Here is a 17,970-nt window from a genome sequence, read left to right as displayed (position 1 = left end):
AATTCTCCGCCTCAGCCTCCTGAGTAGCTGGGATTACAGGCATGTGCCACCATGCCCGGCTAATTTTTGTATTTTTAATAGAGATGGGGTTTCACCATGTTGGCCAGGCTGATCTTGAACTCCTGACCTCAGGTGATTCGCCTGCCTCAGCCTCCCAAAGTGCTGGGATTACAGGCGTGAGCTACCACACCCAGCCAAAATGTACCATTTTCTTGAATCCAGTTTCTCAAACATAGTGATCTTTTGTGAGGCACTCAACCTTGCTGAGGACTGAGGTGGTGATGAGGATGTATGAGATCCTCTCCTTCCCTCACAGCCTGGCTGTCCAGTGACAGACTGAAGCCCCGAATTGTAATGAAAGACTGAAGGTGACGGTGCAACAGCAGAGAGATGCATGGTCCTAGAAGATGGGCATGCACCAGCCAGCCTGAGCCAGGGCTACCAAAATGTTTTCCTAGAGAATCAGAGCGAGGCCTTAAAGTGTGAATGGAATTGTGGAAAGCTGGCACAAAAGTAAGAAATAGTGTGAGTGGAAAAGAGAAGGGAGGGTTTTGTTTTTATTGAGAATCATTCCACATAGCTTGATGAGAGATATGGTTGGAGATGCTGTTGGCAAAAATACTTGGATTAGTAAAGGAATTTGGACTATAATATTCACAGGAAGCTATTGAAGCATTTCAAGCAGGGGATTGTCATTATCTGAGATGCTTTAAAGTGGACTGAAACGGACATTGGGAAGAGGCAGAGAACAGTTGAGAGGTGTTTCAGCATCCAGGGTAGAAGGGATTTAGGCTGGAACCAGGGGAGTAGCAGACGTAGTAGTAAAGAGGAAAGGGAAAAGCAACTGTTTGTTTTCCATTTCAACTTGGCAATTGATTGATTTGGAGAGGTCTTTTTATAAACAGGCAGTGGTGGACTAACCATCTTTTCATTGTTTGTTTCTTATTCTAGCTACCCGACCACTGGGAAAAAGCTGTCATCACAGTGCAGCGACCTGGAAAGATTCCACCCAGCAGCCGATGTGGTAATACCATCCCTGATGATGACAACCAGGTGGTGTCATTATCACCAGGCTCAAGGTCAGTGTGACAGTGGTTTGGCAGCTCAACAGACTTCATATGCAAATTAGTATTTTTCTAATATTTTGTGAGTTTTCAAGTCACCATTTCAGAGCCAGACGTTGACTGCTGACTTTTTTCCTTTGGAATTATTGATGCAGAGCTTTGTTCTTAATTTTTATTTTTTGGATGCATGAAGGTTGACTTTCGTTGTTGTCTTTTTTGTTCGGGGGCAGATATGTCGTCCTTCCTCGGCCGGTGTGCTTTGAGAAGGGAACGAACTACACGGTGAGGTTGGAGCTGCCTCAGTACACTTCCTCTGATAGCGACGTGGAGAGCCCCTACACGCTGATCGATTCTGTAAGTGTGAGATCGCTTCTGGCATATGCAGGAAAGCCTGGGCGGAAAGTGCCCAGCTGCTCCCAGGGTGTTGTGTTGAGGCGTAATGCTGAGGCCAGCGCTTAAGCAGAATCATTCTTTCTTGCCTCACTTTGCTTATACTCCACCCCGTGGAAAGGATTTATTCCTTCTAAAAATATAAAATGTCTTTTAAAAAAAAATAGTATTTCACTGGGCCTAGTGACTCACACCTGTAATCCCAACACTTTGTGATGCTGAGACAGGAGGATCGTTTGAGGCCAGGAGTTCAAGACCAGCCTCGGCAACAAAGCAAGACCCCATCTCTAAAATAAAAATAGCATTTCAAAAGCCATCAAGCTGTGTAAAATATATCTAAAATTTCCTGCCAAGAGTATTTAGGAATAGGGAGGTTTATGCTTTATTTAATGAGTCTAATGACTTCTGTTCAAGGGTCAAAGAAGCATTTGGGTTTTTTCCACGTTTGCTTGCTTAAACCCATGCCATGGGGCACCACTGTAAGGATGTTTGGCTGTTCTCATTTCTTCACAGCTTGTTCTCATGCCATACTGTAAATCACTGGACATCTTCACCGTGGGAGGTTCAGGAGATGGGGTGGTCACCAACAGTGCCTGGGAAACCTTTCAGAGATACCGATGTCTAGAGAACAGCAGAAGCGTTGTGAAAACGCCGATGACAGATGTTTGCAGAAACATCATCTTTAGCATTTCTGCCCTGTTACACCAGACAGGCCTGGGTAGGTATTGCTTCGCAGCTGCAGCAGCTGCTGTTTCTGGCTCTGAGTATACCTGGTACACGAAGTGCAGTGGAGTGCCCGCCCCGTAGCCCTGTGTTAGGCAGCACAAGGGAAATAGTATCTTAGTTACTGTGTGTCTTTATCTTTTTAAGTAATATTTTAGCGATAGAGCACCACTGAAGATGGAATCGATATTCAAGAAATATGCAAATAACAGGTGATCAGGGGAAAAGTCCATGAGGATAAAGCATTTCCATAAGCAGGGTAGTGAGTGGGGAATGGAATCAGAGAAGCATCAAATGACTGAAATGTGTGTTTTTCTCTTTGAAAGGTCAGACCATCCTCTGAAGGTCACTGGGCTTTGGTCTAATGTCCTGTGATATTTGAGCTTTGAAGGCAAGGGGAGAAAACGTTAATGACGTCCTGCCTAGAAAAACTGCTTTGATCTGCCAACTCTGCCTCCCTTTTCTTCCCTTCCGCTCATCATAGGGATGATACTGTTTTAAACCAGAACTCTGAATAAACCAAAGTAGTAAAGGAGAAAGGATCAGGGAGAGCCTGTTGATATACTGCTCCGTTTCATGGGTTCTGACCTCTCTTTACCCACAGCGTGTGAATGCGACCCTCAGGGTTCATTGAGTTCTGTGTGTGATCCCAACGGAGGCCAGTGCCAGTGCCGGCCCAACGTGGTTGGAAGAACCTGCAACAGATGTGCACCTGGAACTTTTGGCTTTGGCCCCAGTGGATGCAAACGTAGGTTCCTCAAAAGCATTGTTATGCATTCATTCAGATTAACTCAGCCATTGTGGCAGGGTTCCATGGCTGCAGAGCCGATGCCTCCCTCCTGAAGTTGATCACACCAACCCATGAGCATTCTGAATTGGGAACAGGGTGCTTATAAAAGGGGCATGTTTCCATTGAATGAGTTTCTCAAGGCAGTTCCTTGTTTGCCTGTTTCTTTAGCTTGTGAGTGCCATCTGCAAGGATCTGTCAATGCCTTCTGCAATCCTGTCACTGGCCAGTGCCACTGTTTCCAGGGAGTGTATGCTCGGCAGTGTGATCGGTGCTTACCTGGGCACTGGGGATTTCCAAGTTGCCAGCCCTGCCAGTGCAATGGCCATGCCGATGACTGCGACCCAGTGACGGGGGAGTGCTTGAACTGCCAGGACTATACCATGGGTCATAACTGTGAGAGGTATGCAGACACTGAAAGTAAGGAGAATGCAATGATCTCTGGCTGAGCAGACAGCATCTTAGACCAGCCACAGAATTCATCTCCACCAGGTTTCAGCTCACTCATTCACTTCTAACCACCTCATTATTTTTTAGGATCTTGTTTATTTATCTACTATGTATTGAGTTTACATCCTCTATGTGCCAGGCACCGTTCTGGTGCTGGAGATACCGCAGAGAACAAAACTGACACGAATCTGTCCTCTTGGAGAGTCACCCTAGAGCTTACCATAGGGCTGTATAGAAATTGTCTGTCTCAGCAGATTCTGACCGAGGATGAGAGTTGTGAAATGCTCCTGCCTAATTTAGGCGAAAGGAGAAACTAATCCAAATGGGATTAGTCATTTTAAATAGCTTTGTTTTTCAGAACACTTTATGCAACCATAGTTTCCGGGAGACTCTATAAAACATGCCTAAGTAGATCTGTTCTCCAGTTAGCAAATGTCAGTTGAATAATCATTATGGATGTGCTAGATATATAGTAAGAAAACGAGAGAGAATGTGCCTCCATAACATTAATAGGATAGCTCAATAGATAAAAAATAGTCCATAAGAAAAAATTACCTGCTGACTTATACTTATCATTACTAATTAAGAAATGCAGACAGTACTGTTAGAAATGGCTTTTTGGGGGTAATAGTCCGCACCTTTTCACTGTGATAAATTTTCTCTCTTCCAACATCCATTCGCCCTATAGAAGATATTTGTTTTTAAAAGTTACTCGTGAAACACTGTAGCAAGTGCTTCAGTCAGTGGTGAAGTTACTCATGAGATGGAAGAGAAATTGTTAGTGAAACACTGAGTATGTGATTAACTTTTGGCATGAAGATGTTCATGGAGGCAAACATGTGGCTCTCGGCTCAATGCTAGAACGGTATTCAAGAACAAAAATTATCCCTTCCAACCTTAAAATTGTGTTGTAAAAAGATAGCAAGGACACAGTTATACAAGAGTGAAAGGAGGAAATTAATATACTGGGGTCATCTTTTTCTTTTCTGCCCTGTTTTCCATTATTGTGTTTTCAAAGAGAGCTGGAGAATACGAGAGAAAGACAGGAGAAAACCAGATTAACCGGGAGCAGAGAGAGGAGGGGTAACAGAGGTAAACAGCAAAGGGGGCTGCCACAATGCTGATTCACAATCAGCGTTCACACTGTGGAATGCATTTGAACAAACATCATGTCAGAATGGCATAGTTGATCTGTGACCAGCTTTGGATTTTATTTGTAAAGGGTTTTGAGAATAAGAAAGGGTGTGGGAGAAGGAAGATTTTTAATTTTAGGTTTGGGTGGCAAACACTTGATTTTAAGTATTTGGAATTTTACTATCTAGTTTGAGCCAGTTTCTCATCATTCTTTTTTCTCATTCCAAGATAACCACAGTTTCAATCCTGTGAATTTATAAAGAAACTCTACACTTAGATTGTTCCCAAGGGGAGGCAAGAAATGAACAATTTCTATCATGATGTATTTGGATTGCCTCCAAAAGACTTGAGAAACAAATTGAATTGGAAATCCTTGGACCTCAGTTCCTGGCCCAATTCTGCTTCTAACCTGCTTTCTAGCCTTGGGTGAATTAGGATATCCAGCTTTAAAACATTTTTTTTGAGACAGAGTTTCACTCTTGTTGCCCAGGCTGGAGTTCAATGGCACAATCTTGACTCACCACAACCTCCGCCTCCCAGGTTCAAGCAATTCTTCTGCCTCAGCCTCCCAAGTAGCTGGGACTACAGGCTTTTTGTTGTTGTTGTTTGTTTTAAGATGGAATCTCATTCTGTCACTCAGGCTGGAGTGCAATGGTGCAATTTCAGCTCACTGCAACCTCCATCTCCCGGGTTCAAGCGATTCTCCTGCCTCAGCCTCCCGAGTAGCTGGGATTACAGGCATGTGCCACTATGCCTGGCTAATTTTTTGTATTTTTAAGAGAGATGGGGTTTCACCATCTCTCTTGGCCAGGCTGGTCTCGAACTCCCAATCTCAGGTGATCCACCCACCTCAGCCTCCCAAAGTGCTGGGATGAGCCATTTTACAGGGGTAAGCCACTGCACCTGGCCGGAATATCCAGCTTTTCATAAGTAGAATAGCTAGGTTGGATTAGATTGTCTCCAAAGTTCCTTCAAGATGTTATGTTGAAGGAAATTAAAAAGTAACCTAATTACCATTCATCTTGACAAGCAGGCTAACATAGTAAAAGAATGTATTGCTAAAAGGACACCGAGTTCAACTTCTAGCTCATTATTTAACTAGTTGTATAAACTTTGAGGATCCTTTGACCTCCATGTATTTGTTATCTTTAAAGAGTGGGATGGACGTGTTGGATGTGGGAACTAATAAGTAACATGCCCCATCCCTGCCTGAGTTTGGAACCACCTGAGAGACAAACACAGGGGCTACACAGCTGGACAGCACCCCTGTCACCCCCTCAGCTCCAGTACTGGGAAAAGCTGGGTTGTAGGACATGGCTTTAGACCTGTGGCCACCGTGGGCTTGCCAACACATCACCCCTCCCAGGTATAGGCAGAGGCCGACAGGTATAAGCCACCCCTAGGAGGACAGACCCCGTAACACAAGGAGGGAGCAGAACTGAATGGTCAGGACAGGCAGACAGCTGATGGAACAATCAAGTGCACATGGGGAGAGGTGGCTCATCCTCTGGGGAACAGTGAGTGAGGGGCCAGGTGAGGCCATGGGTGTCACTCAAACGCAGTGGTCCTGCAAGTAGGATCCCTGGATCAGCAGCATCAGTATCATGGGGACCTACTGAATCAGAAAGTCAGTGGGAGGAGCCCAGTCATCTGTTTCAGGTGATTCTGATTGAAGCTAAAGTTTGAGAACCATGGTTCCCATAGTAAATCTTCCACATGAAAACATAAAGAGAGGTGGGCAGATCACCTGAGGTCAGGAGTTTGAGACCAGCTTGACCAACATGGTAAAACCCCGTCTCTACTAAAAATACAAAAATTAGGCTGGGTGTGGTGGCTCACTCCTGTAATTCCAGCACTTTGGGAGGCTGAGGCAGGTAGATCACCTGAGATCAGGAGTTCAAGACCAGCCTGGCCAACATGGTGAAACCCTGTCTCTACTAAAAATACAAAAATTAGCCAGGTATGGTGGCGGGTGCCTGTAATCCCAGCTACTCGGGAGGCTGAGGCAGGAGAATCGCTTGAACCGGGAGGTGGAGGTTGCAGTGTGCTGAGATCGTGCCACTGCACTCCAGCCTGGCAACAGAGCGAGATTCCATCTAAAAAACAAAAAAAATTTAGCCGGGTGTGGTGGCATGTGCCTGTAGTCCCAGCTACTTGGGAGGCTGAGGCAGGAGAATCACTTGAACCCGGAAAACAGGTTGCATTGAGCTGATATGGCGCCACTCCAGCCTGTGTGACAGAGCAAGACTTTGTCTCAAAAAAAGAAAAAGAAAAAGTGAGTGGAGAAGAGTGTGCCCAAACAGGACAGTTTTCAAGACTTTCCTTGGAACAGGTTTCTTAGAACTGTGGGATCATGGCCTGCTCTCTTCTGTGACTGATGCAGGTGCTTGGCTGGTTACTATGGCGACCCCATCATTGGGTCAGGAGATCACTGCCGCCCTTGCCCTTGCCCCGATGGTCCCGACAGTGGACGCCAGTTTGCCAGGAGCTGCTACCAAGATCCTGTTACTTTACAGCTTGCCTGTGTTTGTGATCCTGGATACATTGGTAAGTCGTGTGCTTTGGGAAGCAAAGAGGGAGGAAAAGATGTCTTTATGAGTTCATTGTTAATGAGAAAAAAAGATGCAAAGTGAACCAATTAAGTCCACTTTTATAATCTTTAATTTAAAATTAAAGTTAGAAGAGATGCTCTTTTCCTATTTGACACATAGGGTAGAGTCAATTCATGAGCCTCTGATAAGAATGTTATAACACAAAGCAGGAGAGCAAGCTCGTGAAAATCTGGAAACCCTGTGGAATACTTTTCTGTTATTAAACATTAGAAAGATTAACTTACATTTTACTCCTGCCTTTCTTTATCCAACTCCTAGCAAAAGTATCTCAAAGCTGTGTGACCAAATAGTGGTCAGAAGAAAGAAAATAATATCATCCAGGGAATCACCAGATGGCTGAATATATTCTTCACTGTTATGATACTCACATTATCTACCAAGATTCAATGACTCTAGCTGGGTTGTAAAAAACTCCCTTTTATTTCATCCTTGAAGCCACTGTTACAAATACTACTTATGCTTATACGTAGCTCAGTAAATGTTTTTTGCATATACTTTCAGCATTTCTTAGGGAAATTGGTCATCATTAAAGATCTCATTTTTCAGGTTGCTCACAGAGGAGTGGTAACTTTTCAGTCTCTGTAATTCTTGAATTAGGCCATATGTGGTGGCTCATGCCTGTAGTTGCAGCACTTTGGGAGGCTGAGGCAGGCGGATTGCTTGAGCCCAGGAGTTACAGACCAGCGTGGGCAAGATGGCAAGACACCATCTCTCCAAAAAAAAAAAAAAAAAAAAAATTTACAAAATTAGTCAGGTGTAGTGCTGCAAACCTGTAGTCCCAGCTGCTGGGAAAGCTGAGGCGGGAGAATTCCTAGAACCCAGGAATTCAAGGCTGCAGTGAGCTATTATCATGTCACTGCATTCCAGCCTGGGTGATAAAGAAAGGCCCCATCTCTTAAAAAAATGTAATCCTTGGATTAGGATTTTAACATGAAGCTACACTTCACATTGTTTGTTAGTTTGCTTCCACCCTGTGTGCTCAGAAGCTAAAGTCCCATGTGCTAGGACCCTTCTCATAACTGTCCATACCCGCTGTGGCCTCTGAGGCAGCTGCAGCACTGTTAGAGGCTACAAAATATTAGATTGGCGCAAAAGTGACTGTGGTCTTTGCCACTGAAAGTAATACTGCCTTCCCCTCACAATTCAAGCCTATTCTTTCCCCTTCGGATGCGATCACCCTGGGCTCTGTAAATCGCGCAGTGGAGATGAAGCACTGCCACGGTCAGCTGTCTCTAGGCATGAGTGTCTGTGCACTGGGGAGCTTTTGGTCAATAAGCTAAACATCTTGTGCTTGGTTTTATTGGGTGACAGGTTCCAGATGTGACGACTGTGCCTCAGGATTCTTTGGCAATCCATCGGAAGTTGGGGGGTTGTGTCAGCCTTGCCAGTGTCACAACAACATTGACACGACAGACCCAGAAGCCTGTGACAAGGAGACCGGGAGGTGCCTCAAGTGCCTGTACCACACCGAAGGGGAACACTGTCAGTTCTGCCGGTTTGGATACTATGGTGACGCCCTCCGGCAGGACTGTCGAAGTAAGATGCACATTTATTCTGCCTGCTCCTTACAATGACTCCCACCTTTTATTATTATTATTATTATTATCAGCAGATTTTATTCTTCCTGTATTTATTTCACGTGGGAAAACATTTGTTCAGAGAGGTAAAATTTCACTTTCAACTAATGAAAGATGAGACCAAATTTTTTTTCTCTTTCACTTTTTCTTTTCTTTCCATTTTTTCTTTTTTTTTTTTGAGACAGAGTCTCACTGTGTCGCCCAGGCTGGAGTGCAACGGCATGATCTCAGCTTACTACAACCTCTGCCTCTCAAGTAGCTGGGATTACAGGCACCTGCCGCCATGCCCAGCTAATTTTTGTATTTTTAATAGAGACGAGGTTTCACCATGTTGGTCATGTTGGACTCAAACTCCTGACCTCAGGTGATCTACCCACCTCAGCCTTCCAAAGTGCTGGGATTACAGGCATGAGGCATTGCGCCAGGCCATGTTTATTTTTTTCTTTACATCCACACTTTCTAGCAGGACTGAGGTCTCAAGATGTGACTTGGTGCCTGGGAGAGATAACAGGAAAGAAAAACCATGTAGCTGTCCCCATGATAAATGGCATCCAGTAGAGGGTACTGATGGTATGCTTTGCCCATGAACTTGCTGGTTGGATGGACTTTGAAATCCTAAATACCCACTGTGGTCCCACCTTTTCTAGTTGCATTGATGGAATAGAGCCTTCCAGCTTAAGGAAGAGAAAGAAGCAGCATCTCTAACATTTCTCTTTTGGAACTCTTTGTTTCTCTCTTATCAAGAGATCAACTAGCATTTCCTCCTGCTGCAGCTGCACAGCCCCCAGGCTCCTGGCTTTGTTTATACAAACATGTGTGGAATGCTAGCGACCAGCAGGACTGGATTCCTTAAAGCCTTAGTAGCTTAAAGGGCTTTTACCTGCTATGTCCGACACGTTTATTACTGCTGTTCCCTGCCAAGAGTTTGAAATTATTAGATATCTCAATTCCCACTGGCATTTTTTTTTTTATTATTTCCAGTTAAACCTTCAATTTTAAAATGACTCACCAGCATCTTGTCAAATCTGTGTATTTTGAACATACTTTTAGGTGAAATGTATCATTGTGTGTATCTGGGAAATGTCAGAACTGTGTAAGACATCATGAGAACTTCTAAACAACAATAATTTTAGCTTTCTTTTTGAATCACCTCCATTTCTTTCCTTCTTTGCATTTCAAGGTCAGGATCTGAAGTGGGAACATCTTAGCGTTTAGATGTGGCTAACGTCTCTGCATGCCTGTGTATTTGGGAGTGTGACAATAAGTAAATGTGATATTCTTTTTCAGAGTGTGTCTGTAATTACCTGGGCACCGTGCAAGAGCACTGTAACGGCTCTGACTGCCAGTGCGACAAAGCCACTGGTCAGTGCTTGTGTCTTCCTAATGTGATCGGGCAGAACTGTGACCGCTGTGCACCTAATACCTGGCAGCTGGCCAGTGGCACTGGCTGTGACCCATGCAACTGCAACGCTGCTCATTCCTTCGGGCCATCTTGCAATGAGGTGAGGGACTGCTGCTGGGGATGATGCCTTTATGAGCCCAGGGGTCAGCTTATGGTGACTTTGCCCCCGTTACAGCAAGGCCCCAGGGCACATGGCTTGGCAAACACAGCGTGGCCTGGATCTCAGCCCTCATTTGTACCCCTTGGCTGGGTCTACATAACTGTGCACAGACTCCCCATCAGACACACCCATAGCATTTCAATAGAGGGTCCCAGCTGCAGATGCAGACTCACATAAGAATAGACAAGGGTGTGCTATTTCTCTTCTTCTCTTCAGTACCTGGCCGCTGAAGCAGACTTTTTTCTTAGCTTCTCAACTTGAAAGGAACCAATTAGCCATACCTAGCATTGTAAAAAGTGCTGTTGTTTCCTGACACATACTAAGAAGGACATACTCCCTAAGTCAGGCGAGTCAAAGGTGGCCCAGGATTGTGGCTGATCTGTGAGGATAAAAGTGAGGGAACAGGTAAATAAACAATAATATGCCACAGACCTTTCCAAGCCCTGCTGCAAAAGAGCAGTTAGATGCTGGCATGGGGCTCTCGACACCTACGATCGAAGCAGAAGTCCCTTTTCCTAGTCAATGGAGACCTTCTCAGGTGAACAGTTCATTCCCACTTCTAACTGGCAGCTAGAAAAAAAAGATGACAACTGGCTTCTGGCCTGAAGCCTGCTTGACTAAGGTCTGTGTTCTGGCCACAGTTCACAGGGCAGTGCCAGTGCATGCCTGGGTTTGGAGGCCGCACCTGCAGCGAGTGCCAGGAACTCTTCTGGGGAGACCCTGACGTGGAGTGCCGAGGTGAGGTGCGGGCGTTCTCGCGTTGACTTCATCAGAGAGTGGAGGGAACAGGGTTTCTGCAAGAGCCTTCTGTAAATTATAAAACACAGTACAAAATAATGTGTCGATAAGAACCTGTATTTAATTGCAAAAATAAATTAACACTGATTGTTTAAAAAACAATCTAACAAATCTAGCCCTGCCCATAAGTATAGGTAGTCAAGAGTGGATGTGCATACTCTCCCGGCCCCATACCCTGGGATAAAGTTTGTTTCTGTGTGTCTGTAAGCAAGCACACACACACGCGCACACACACACACACACCATAAATACACAGCTGCTTTTTAGAATACTTTTAACCAAAGTGGGACCATATGAACCATGTTTGGCAAAGTGACTTTTTACCCCCTCTGAACAGTATTTTGTGGCCAACTTCCTTGATGGCACAAGAGGTAAATGGTTATCCTAGTAAGATCACTGAAGGCCGGCTGTGGTGGCTCAAGCCTGTAATCCCAGCACTTTGGGAGACCGAAATGGGCGGATCACGAGGTCAGGAGATTGATACCATCCTGGCTAACATGGTGAAACCCCGTCTCTACTAAAAATACAAAAAAACTAGCCGGGCGAGGTGGCGGGTGCCTGTAGTCCCAGCTACTCGGGAGGCTGAGGCAGGAGAATGGCGGGAACCCGGGAGGTGGAGCTTGCAGTGAGCTGAGATCCAGCCACTGTACTCCAGTCTGGGCGACAGAGCGAGACTCCGTCTCAAAAAAAAAAAAAAAAAAGATCACTGGATTCATTGGATCAACTAGACTTTGCTGACAGTTTAAGCTCTTGGCGTATGTGCGTAAGATAACATCCCCACTAGTGAAGACTGGAGGGCAATGTCATAGAGACTTCGTGCACAACAAAGGTATGTACGGTAGGGGCTCCAAGTCAGTTACATGTGAATAAAGCCCAGATTTTCATCTAGGCTTATGTTAAAAAAAACAAACAAAAAAAACCTGACATTTTCTTACGAGCAAAAACTTGTTAAAATTAAGTGAATCATAAGGATTGCTTGATTTTTATGGCATTGCAATTTTTTTGACCTGGAAAATCATTTTTCAGATCTTAAAGTATTTATGAAAAGGATTGAACAGGCTGTTGCAATTCTGTTTTTATATTCTTTCTTTCCTACTTGATTTTCTTCCCTGTTTTTAATTGATCATTATGGATAAATATTTTCTGTAGTTTCTTATGTACTCTTTGGTATATATTTGTTGCACATCTGAAATTATAGGTCTCTGTTGGACTCTTAAATTTTTTTATTTTTTATTTTTTGAGACGAAGTCTCGCTCTGTCACCCAGGCTGGAGCGCAGTGGCGCAATCTCAGCTCACTGCAACCTCTGCCTCCCGGGTTCAAGCGATTCTCCTGCCTCAGCCTCCGAAATAGCTAGGATTACAGGCACACACCACCATGCCTGGCTAATTTTTGTATTTTTAGTAGAGATAGGGTTTCACCATGTTAGGCTGGTCTCGAACTCCTAACCTTATGATCCTCCTGCTTTGGCCTCCCAAAGTGCTGGAATTACAGGCGTGAGCCACTGTGCCCGGCCAGGACTCTTAAATTTTTTAAATGACTGTTTTATTTTTTTGGACACAACTACAGCAAGAAATAATACAGATCTTCAAGTTGGCAACTCATTCAGTATAGAAGGTCAGGAACCTAGAAACTGTGTTCCTTCAGGGTGCAAACCCATCTGTTCCTTAACAGCAGAGAAAGGTCAGTGGGCAAGATCAGAACAAATTAGACAGGATTTGAGTTTTAAGTCGATGCTTAGCCAGAAGGTTTTGTATGGACCTCTTAGATTAATGTTTGTTTCACAGTGGGGATGATGTTTGCTATGTCAATAAACAAGTACTTTTCTTTCATCATTCTCCAAATTCGGTTCTTAATGAGATCTGACATCCCCACTTCCATAAGAAGGTATTGAAATCCAGTGGACCAGTTTCTCCAAGATGTCTCTTGAAAGTAAAACTCTGCTTAAAATCTGGTTTTTCCAGGGCTGTAATCACTACTCTGTTAAATTCCTCAAACTTGTAATGCCCCAAAGCTTGATTTTTTCCAGATAATGCCTCTATCGTTGCTCATACCCTGATTCTGTCAGCATGTGTCATTGGCAAAATAGCTTTCTCTGCCAAAGCTTTCTGACCTTTGGCTCCATCTTAGTTTTGTTAGCAGGCAAGGCCTGCTACCCAGAGTCAGAGTCAATCGGAGAGTTGTGCATGTGGTCCTTAGAACTTTACTCCTTACCCTTTTATCTTCTCTTTAAACTTTCGCCTCTAAATCTGCCGGAGAAATTGTGGCTTATAGGAACCTTGTCAACTTGTTTGGGTCGAAAGTTAGATCCTGTTTTAGAAACTCTGCAAAGAGTAAGATTCATGGCATCATTGTTCGCCAACTTCTTTGTTCATTTTATCCAGAAGAAAGGTCAGCTCGTTAGAAACTTTTCATCAGGAAAAGCAAACAAGCAATGAAAAACAGAAACGCAGTATTCTGCAAATAAACCTGGTTTGTTTAAAGAGAATGTATTGAAACTGGATATGTCTGTTCCTTTTTGCTTTTCCCTTTGGCATTTCCTTTTTTTCTGTAAGATAATCATAGATAATCATAGTTAATGGAGGAACTACAAAGATCACCTGGCTTTATGGTTTGCCCATTGTGTTGGCTGATCCCAGTGGCATAAGGGCAGCAGGGATGCAGACAGATGAAGAGATCCCATAGCAAAGAGTATAGGTCCTGGAGCCAGGCTGCCTGCATTCACTTCAAGCAATTGGTACCTCCTGTATTAGAAGAAAACAAAGTCTCTTCTCATCTCCCCCACCCAGTATACTCCTCTTTTTACTCAGCTTGGTAGGAATCTTTCCAATCCTCTCTGCATTTATATGTATGTATCATTCATATTTGTGACCCTAGTATTGACACCCAGTCAGCTCACACCAGCAAGAAAAAGTTGGTTTCAAGCCCTCCGGAAGTATTAGAAGCTCCAGGTGAGCACAAGTGAAAACACCCTAAGAGATACTTCCAGGTTCTAGATCTAGGTGTTCCCTTTTCCCCTTGTCTTCCCACTACATTGTCATCTCTCCAACCTTATCTTTAGGTTGTTTTTTTTTTTCATGGAAGGCCAGAAATCCTCTTTCCCCAAAGTGTTAAAATATGGGGTGAAGGCAGCTGACCTCATTGCAAACTTTGGCAATTCAAAGCTATAAAATGTTAGCTGGGCACGGTGGCTGACACCTGTAATCCCAGCACTTTGGGAGGCCAAGGCAGGAGGATCACTGGAGGTCAGGAGTTCGAGACCAGCCTGACCAACATGGTGAAACCCCATCTCTACTAAAAATACAAAAATTAATCAGGCGTGGTGGTGCACACCTATAATCCTGGCTACTCGGGAGGCTGAGGCATGAGAATCACTTGAACCCAGGAGGCAGAGGTTGCAGTGAGCAGAGATCATGCCATTATACTCCAGCCTGGGTGACAGAGCAAGGCTCTGTCTCAAAAAAAAAAAAAAAAAAGATATAAAATGTTAGGGCATCTTTCTTTTTTTTTTTTTTTTTTTTTGAGACGGAGTCTTGCTCTGTAGCCCGGGCTGGAGTGCAGTGGCTGGATCTCAGCTCACTGCAAGCTCCGCCTCCCGGGTTTGCGCCATTCTCCTGCCTCAGCCTCCGGAGTAGCTGGGACTACAGGCGCCCGCCACCTCGCCCGGCTAGTTTTTTGTATTTTTAGTAGAGACGGGGTTTCACCGTGTTAGCCAGGATGGTCTCGATCTCCTGACCTCGTGATCCGCCCGTCTCGGCCTCCCAAAGTGCTGGGATTACAGGCTTGAGCCACCGCGCCCGGCCTAGGGCATCTTTCTTTGGGGTGTTAAAGTAGACATTATCCCTCCTTTGTGCCCACAGTGGCTGAGCTGGGGTGGGGACATCTGGAAATTTGGGAGGAGGGGAGTATTTTGGGTCATCACCATAATGGGGTCGTTGCTACAGGCACTAGGTATGCAGGAGCCAAGGATAATAAATGTCCCACAGTGCTTAAGGCAGTCTGTCAGACAGAGAAAGTGTTGGATCCTCAATGCTTTTGGCACTCTTTTTGCTCATAACCTACAAAGCACCCAGAGAGGGTGAGAATTGATTTGAGTGGACAATGGGGGATTGATTCATGGCCATCTAGGGGCCTGGTACATATAGGGTGGCAACAGGAGTAGGACCAGTGTGGCCTGTGAAGGTAGGGGCCAAGATGCAGAGGCAGACAAGGCTTATGGTTCTGTTTGTGCTGGAATGCATTCACGAATAGAAACAGGAGGACAGGGGCTTTCTGAAGGGATGGGCCCAGAAATCAGCAGGGGCAAGAAGAGGTGTCATTCAAAATTAGATGGAACTATGCAAAAAGAACATCAGCTCTTTTCTCCAATTATGTAATTGCTTGACAAATATGTTTTCAGTTGAATTGGTTTGTTAGAGGGCATAAATTTAGACTTTCTGGTGCCAACTAGCTAACAATACACTTATAGAAAGATTTAAGTCCTAGCTAAGTATTCCCCTTATGGAAAAAAAGAATGTAGTTATATAAAAGACAAATGAGTTGAGCCTCCAACTTACAGATTGTTGAATGTTCCTATTGTCCAGGCGGGTTGGGGCTGTTGGCCCATCGTGCCAAGCCTGAACAAGCCCACCACTGTGCTGGGATGGAGAGGGAATCTCATCCACCCACCATGAACGTGCTGGAGAAAACAGCCTGGAGCGCTGCATTGTCCTCCTCAGGAGTCCAAGGGTCACAGGAGGAATCTTTCTGTTGATTCATAGACAGCAAAAAGGAAGGGTAAAGTTTCCATTTGGGGCCTCTGGCTCTTGGAAAAGGGCAGTGTCTCTAAACTCAGGCAAACTGTAAATGTGGGGCATACTCAAGAAGCTTTGGGTAGTGGCCACTTCCCCACCATGCTTGTTTCTCATTTCGTGTTTTTTAGTAGAAAAACACAGTGTGTTCTTTTGCCCAGACATTAATCTTTAGAATGTCTGTATTTTCTAATGTTGGGATTTCTTTCACAACCACCCACCTTAATATTTCCATTATGACTCACAAAATCAGACTTCATTCGATTCTTTGGAGAACTATAAATACTGTCAAAGTAGAGTGAAGTCTTGTCTTACATAATCCTAATTGCAGAATGTGTCCTCAGAAGTGGTAGGCTAGACCAGAACTGGGCAGACCACAGGCAGAGGCCAAATCCAGCCCCCTGCCCATAGTGGTTAATAAAGTTTTACACCCACTTGTTTATGTATTTTCCCTGGCTGCTTGTGGACAGCAATGCCAGAGTCAAGTCATCATGACAGAGACAGAATGGCCTGAAAGCTGGAAAGATTTACTATTTCAACTTTTACATTAAAACTTGATGACCTCTGTGCTAGACAGGCAGCTCATTTCTGCAGATGAAATTATATTCATCCCCCAACTTTCATTCCAAAATTGAAGTTATATTACTGGGGCCAAAAAGGGAAAAGGATAGAAGAGAATGTCAGAAAAAAGAAAATCCCATGTAAGAGATAAAAATTATTTAAATTGCCCTTGCTTTTAGTAAATAGAAATGCCTAAAGTATAAGTAAACTTCTTGGCATTGCAGCAGATCCTGGAGTCCCATGTTGCTTTGAGGCAAGGTCCATGGCAGAAGAGAACCCCATTACCTGAATCTTAGGGTGTAGCACTTTCTCTGTCCCAAGGCAAATTTAAGTTTCCAACAGAAAGGAGGCTAATAAGCCTAACACTGAGTGACCAATGGTGTGGAGTGGGGAGTGGACACAGAGAGAACAGCTGATACTGTTCTGCCACTTGCAGGCTATTTGGGGACATGAGGTACACAAAATGAAGTAAAAAGATAGCAGAAAGTAAGTGGTACAAACTTCCAATTGTCAGAAGAAGATCAGTAGTAACTGGAGTCATTAGGGAAGGGTTTGCAGAAAAGATTAGCTCTAGTGGCCATCTACAGAGAATGTGCTGAGTGCCAAGCACTTTTAGGCATATTATGTAAGTATTCTTAATTTTATCCTTGCAACAAACAACCTATGGGGGTATCATCCCCATTTCACAATTGTCTAATCTCAGACTCAGAGAGGTTAAGGGACTTGCCCAAAGGCTTATCCCGAGTGAGGAAAGAACTGGGATCTGAAGCCAGGCCTATGTGGCCTCCTGTCCCAGCTCTTTCCACAAGCCTAGGGGCTACTCGTTGACAGTTGATATTGAGAGGAAATTGTCATCCTAGCTAAAGGACAATACAGCTCTGGGAGGTGCCCTCAGGAAACAGTCTTAGCTGGAGAGTCATGGAGAGATTTGGTTTCACCAGACTGTGCGAAGCCTTCAGTGCCAGGCCATTGAGGGTAGACTTCGTTCAGTGGACACAGGAAGGTCTTGAGGAGCAGAGGGAAGGATGTAAAGGAAGCAGGCAATATAAGTCTATGTGATAAATGCGTACATAGACTATTTCCCATTCTGGCATTGACTTGCTAGTGTTCTCCTCTGGGCCTTCATATCTTGAAAATCAGTACAATAGCTTTCATTTACCTACCTCTTAAAAATTATGTTTGAAATGATAAGAAAACTTACTAAAAATAGAGGAAGCCTACTGACCACAGAACAGAGAGTGTATTCACAGATGAAAGTCGAATTATTACAGCTTGTTAAAATGAATATTTAAAAAATACTATTTTTATTATTTGTTCATCTTAAAGATTAGGCAACAACTTTTGCTATATATGCTCTCCTTTCCAAGAGAAAGTTTCTGATTCTCTGCCAAGTAATCCCATTTCTTAAAATAAGGCTGTGCTTTATCCAGGTCATTTGGATTCTGACTCCTTTCTCTTAAGAGAGAAGAAACCCCACTGGACCTCGTCAACGGCAGCCTGAATAGTCAGTTCACAGTTTTTCA

The 17,970-nt window shown here is 44.2% G+C and overlaps 1 protein-coding gene and 1 long non-coding RNA gene across 3 annotated transcripts in view; one reads left to right on the top strand and one right to left on the bottom strand.

Moving 5' to 3' along the window:
- Nucleotides 1–17,970, top strand: part of LAMB1 (laminin subunit beta 1) — an 89,384-nt gene that overhangs the window by 46,258 nt on the left and 25,156 nt on the right. For both annotated transcript variants that reach the window (XM_005550509.5, XM_074035803.1), the window contains exons 16-24: nucleotides 952–1,079; nucleotides 1,295–1,418; nucleotides 1,968–2,172; nucleotides 2,782–2,925; nucleotides 3,136–3,367; nucleotides 6,932–7,095; nucleotides 8,472–8,696; nucleotides 10,025–10,239; nucleotides 10,941–11,037. In XM_005550509.5, coding sequence (XP_005550566.3) covers nucleotides 952–1,079; nucleotides 1,295–1,418; nucleotides 1,968–2,172; nucleotides 2,782–2,925; nucleotides 3,136–3,367; nucleotides 6,932–7,095; nucleotides 8,472–8,696; nucleotides 10,025–10,239; nucleotides 10,941–11,037 — 1,534 coding nt within the window. The remainder of the gene's footprint in view (nucleotides 1–951; nucleotides 1,080–1,294; nucleotides 1,419–1,967; nucleotides 2,173–2,781; nucleotides 2,926–3,135; nucleotides 3,368–6,931; nucleotides 7,096–8,471; nucleotides 8,697–10,024; nucleotides 10,240–10,940; nucleotides 11,038–17,970) is intronic.
- On the bottom strand, nucleotides 9,686–13,947 carry LOC135970216 (uncharacterized). The gene is made up of 2 exons (XR_010585806.2): nucleotides 13,311–13,947; nucleotides 9,686–11,106 (listed from the first exon to the last, which is right to left on the bottom strand). It is a non-coding gene; the product is annotated as an uncharacterized lncRNA (long non-coding RNA).

Source organism: Macaca fascicularis, chromosome 3 (assembly GCF_037993035.2).
Source record: "Macaca fascicularis isolate 582-1 chromosome 3, T2T-MFA8v1.1".
Taxonomy (NCBI): domain Eukaryota; kingdom Metazoa; phylum Chordata; class Mammalia; order Primates; family Cercopithecidae; genus Macaca; species Macaca fascicularis.
This window is presented reverse-complemented; position numbering and strand designations above follow the sequence as displayed.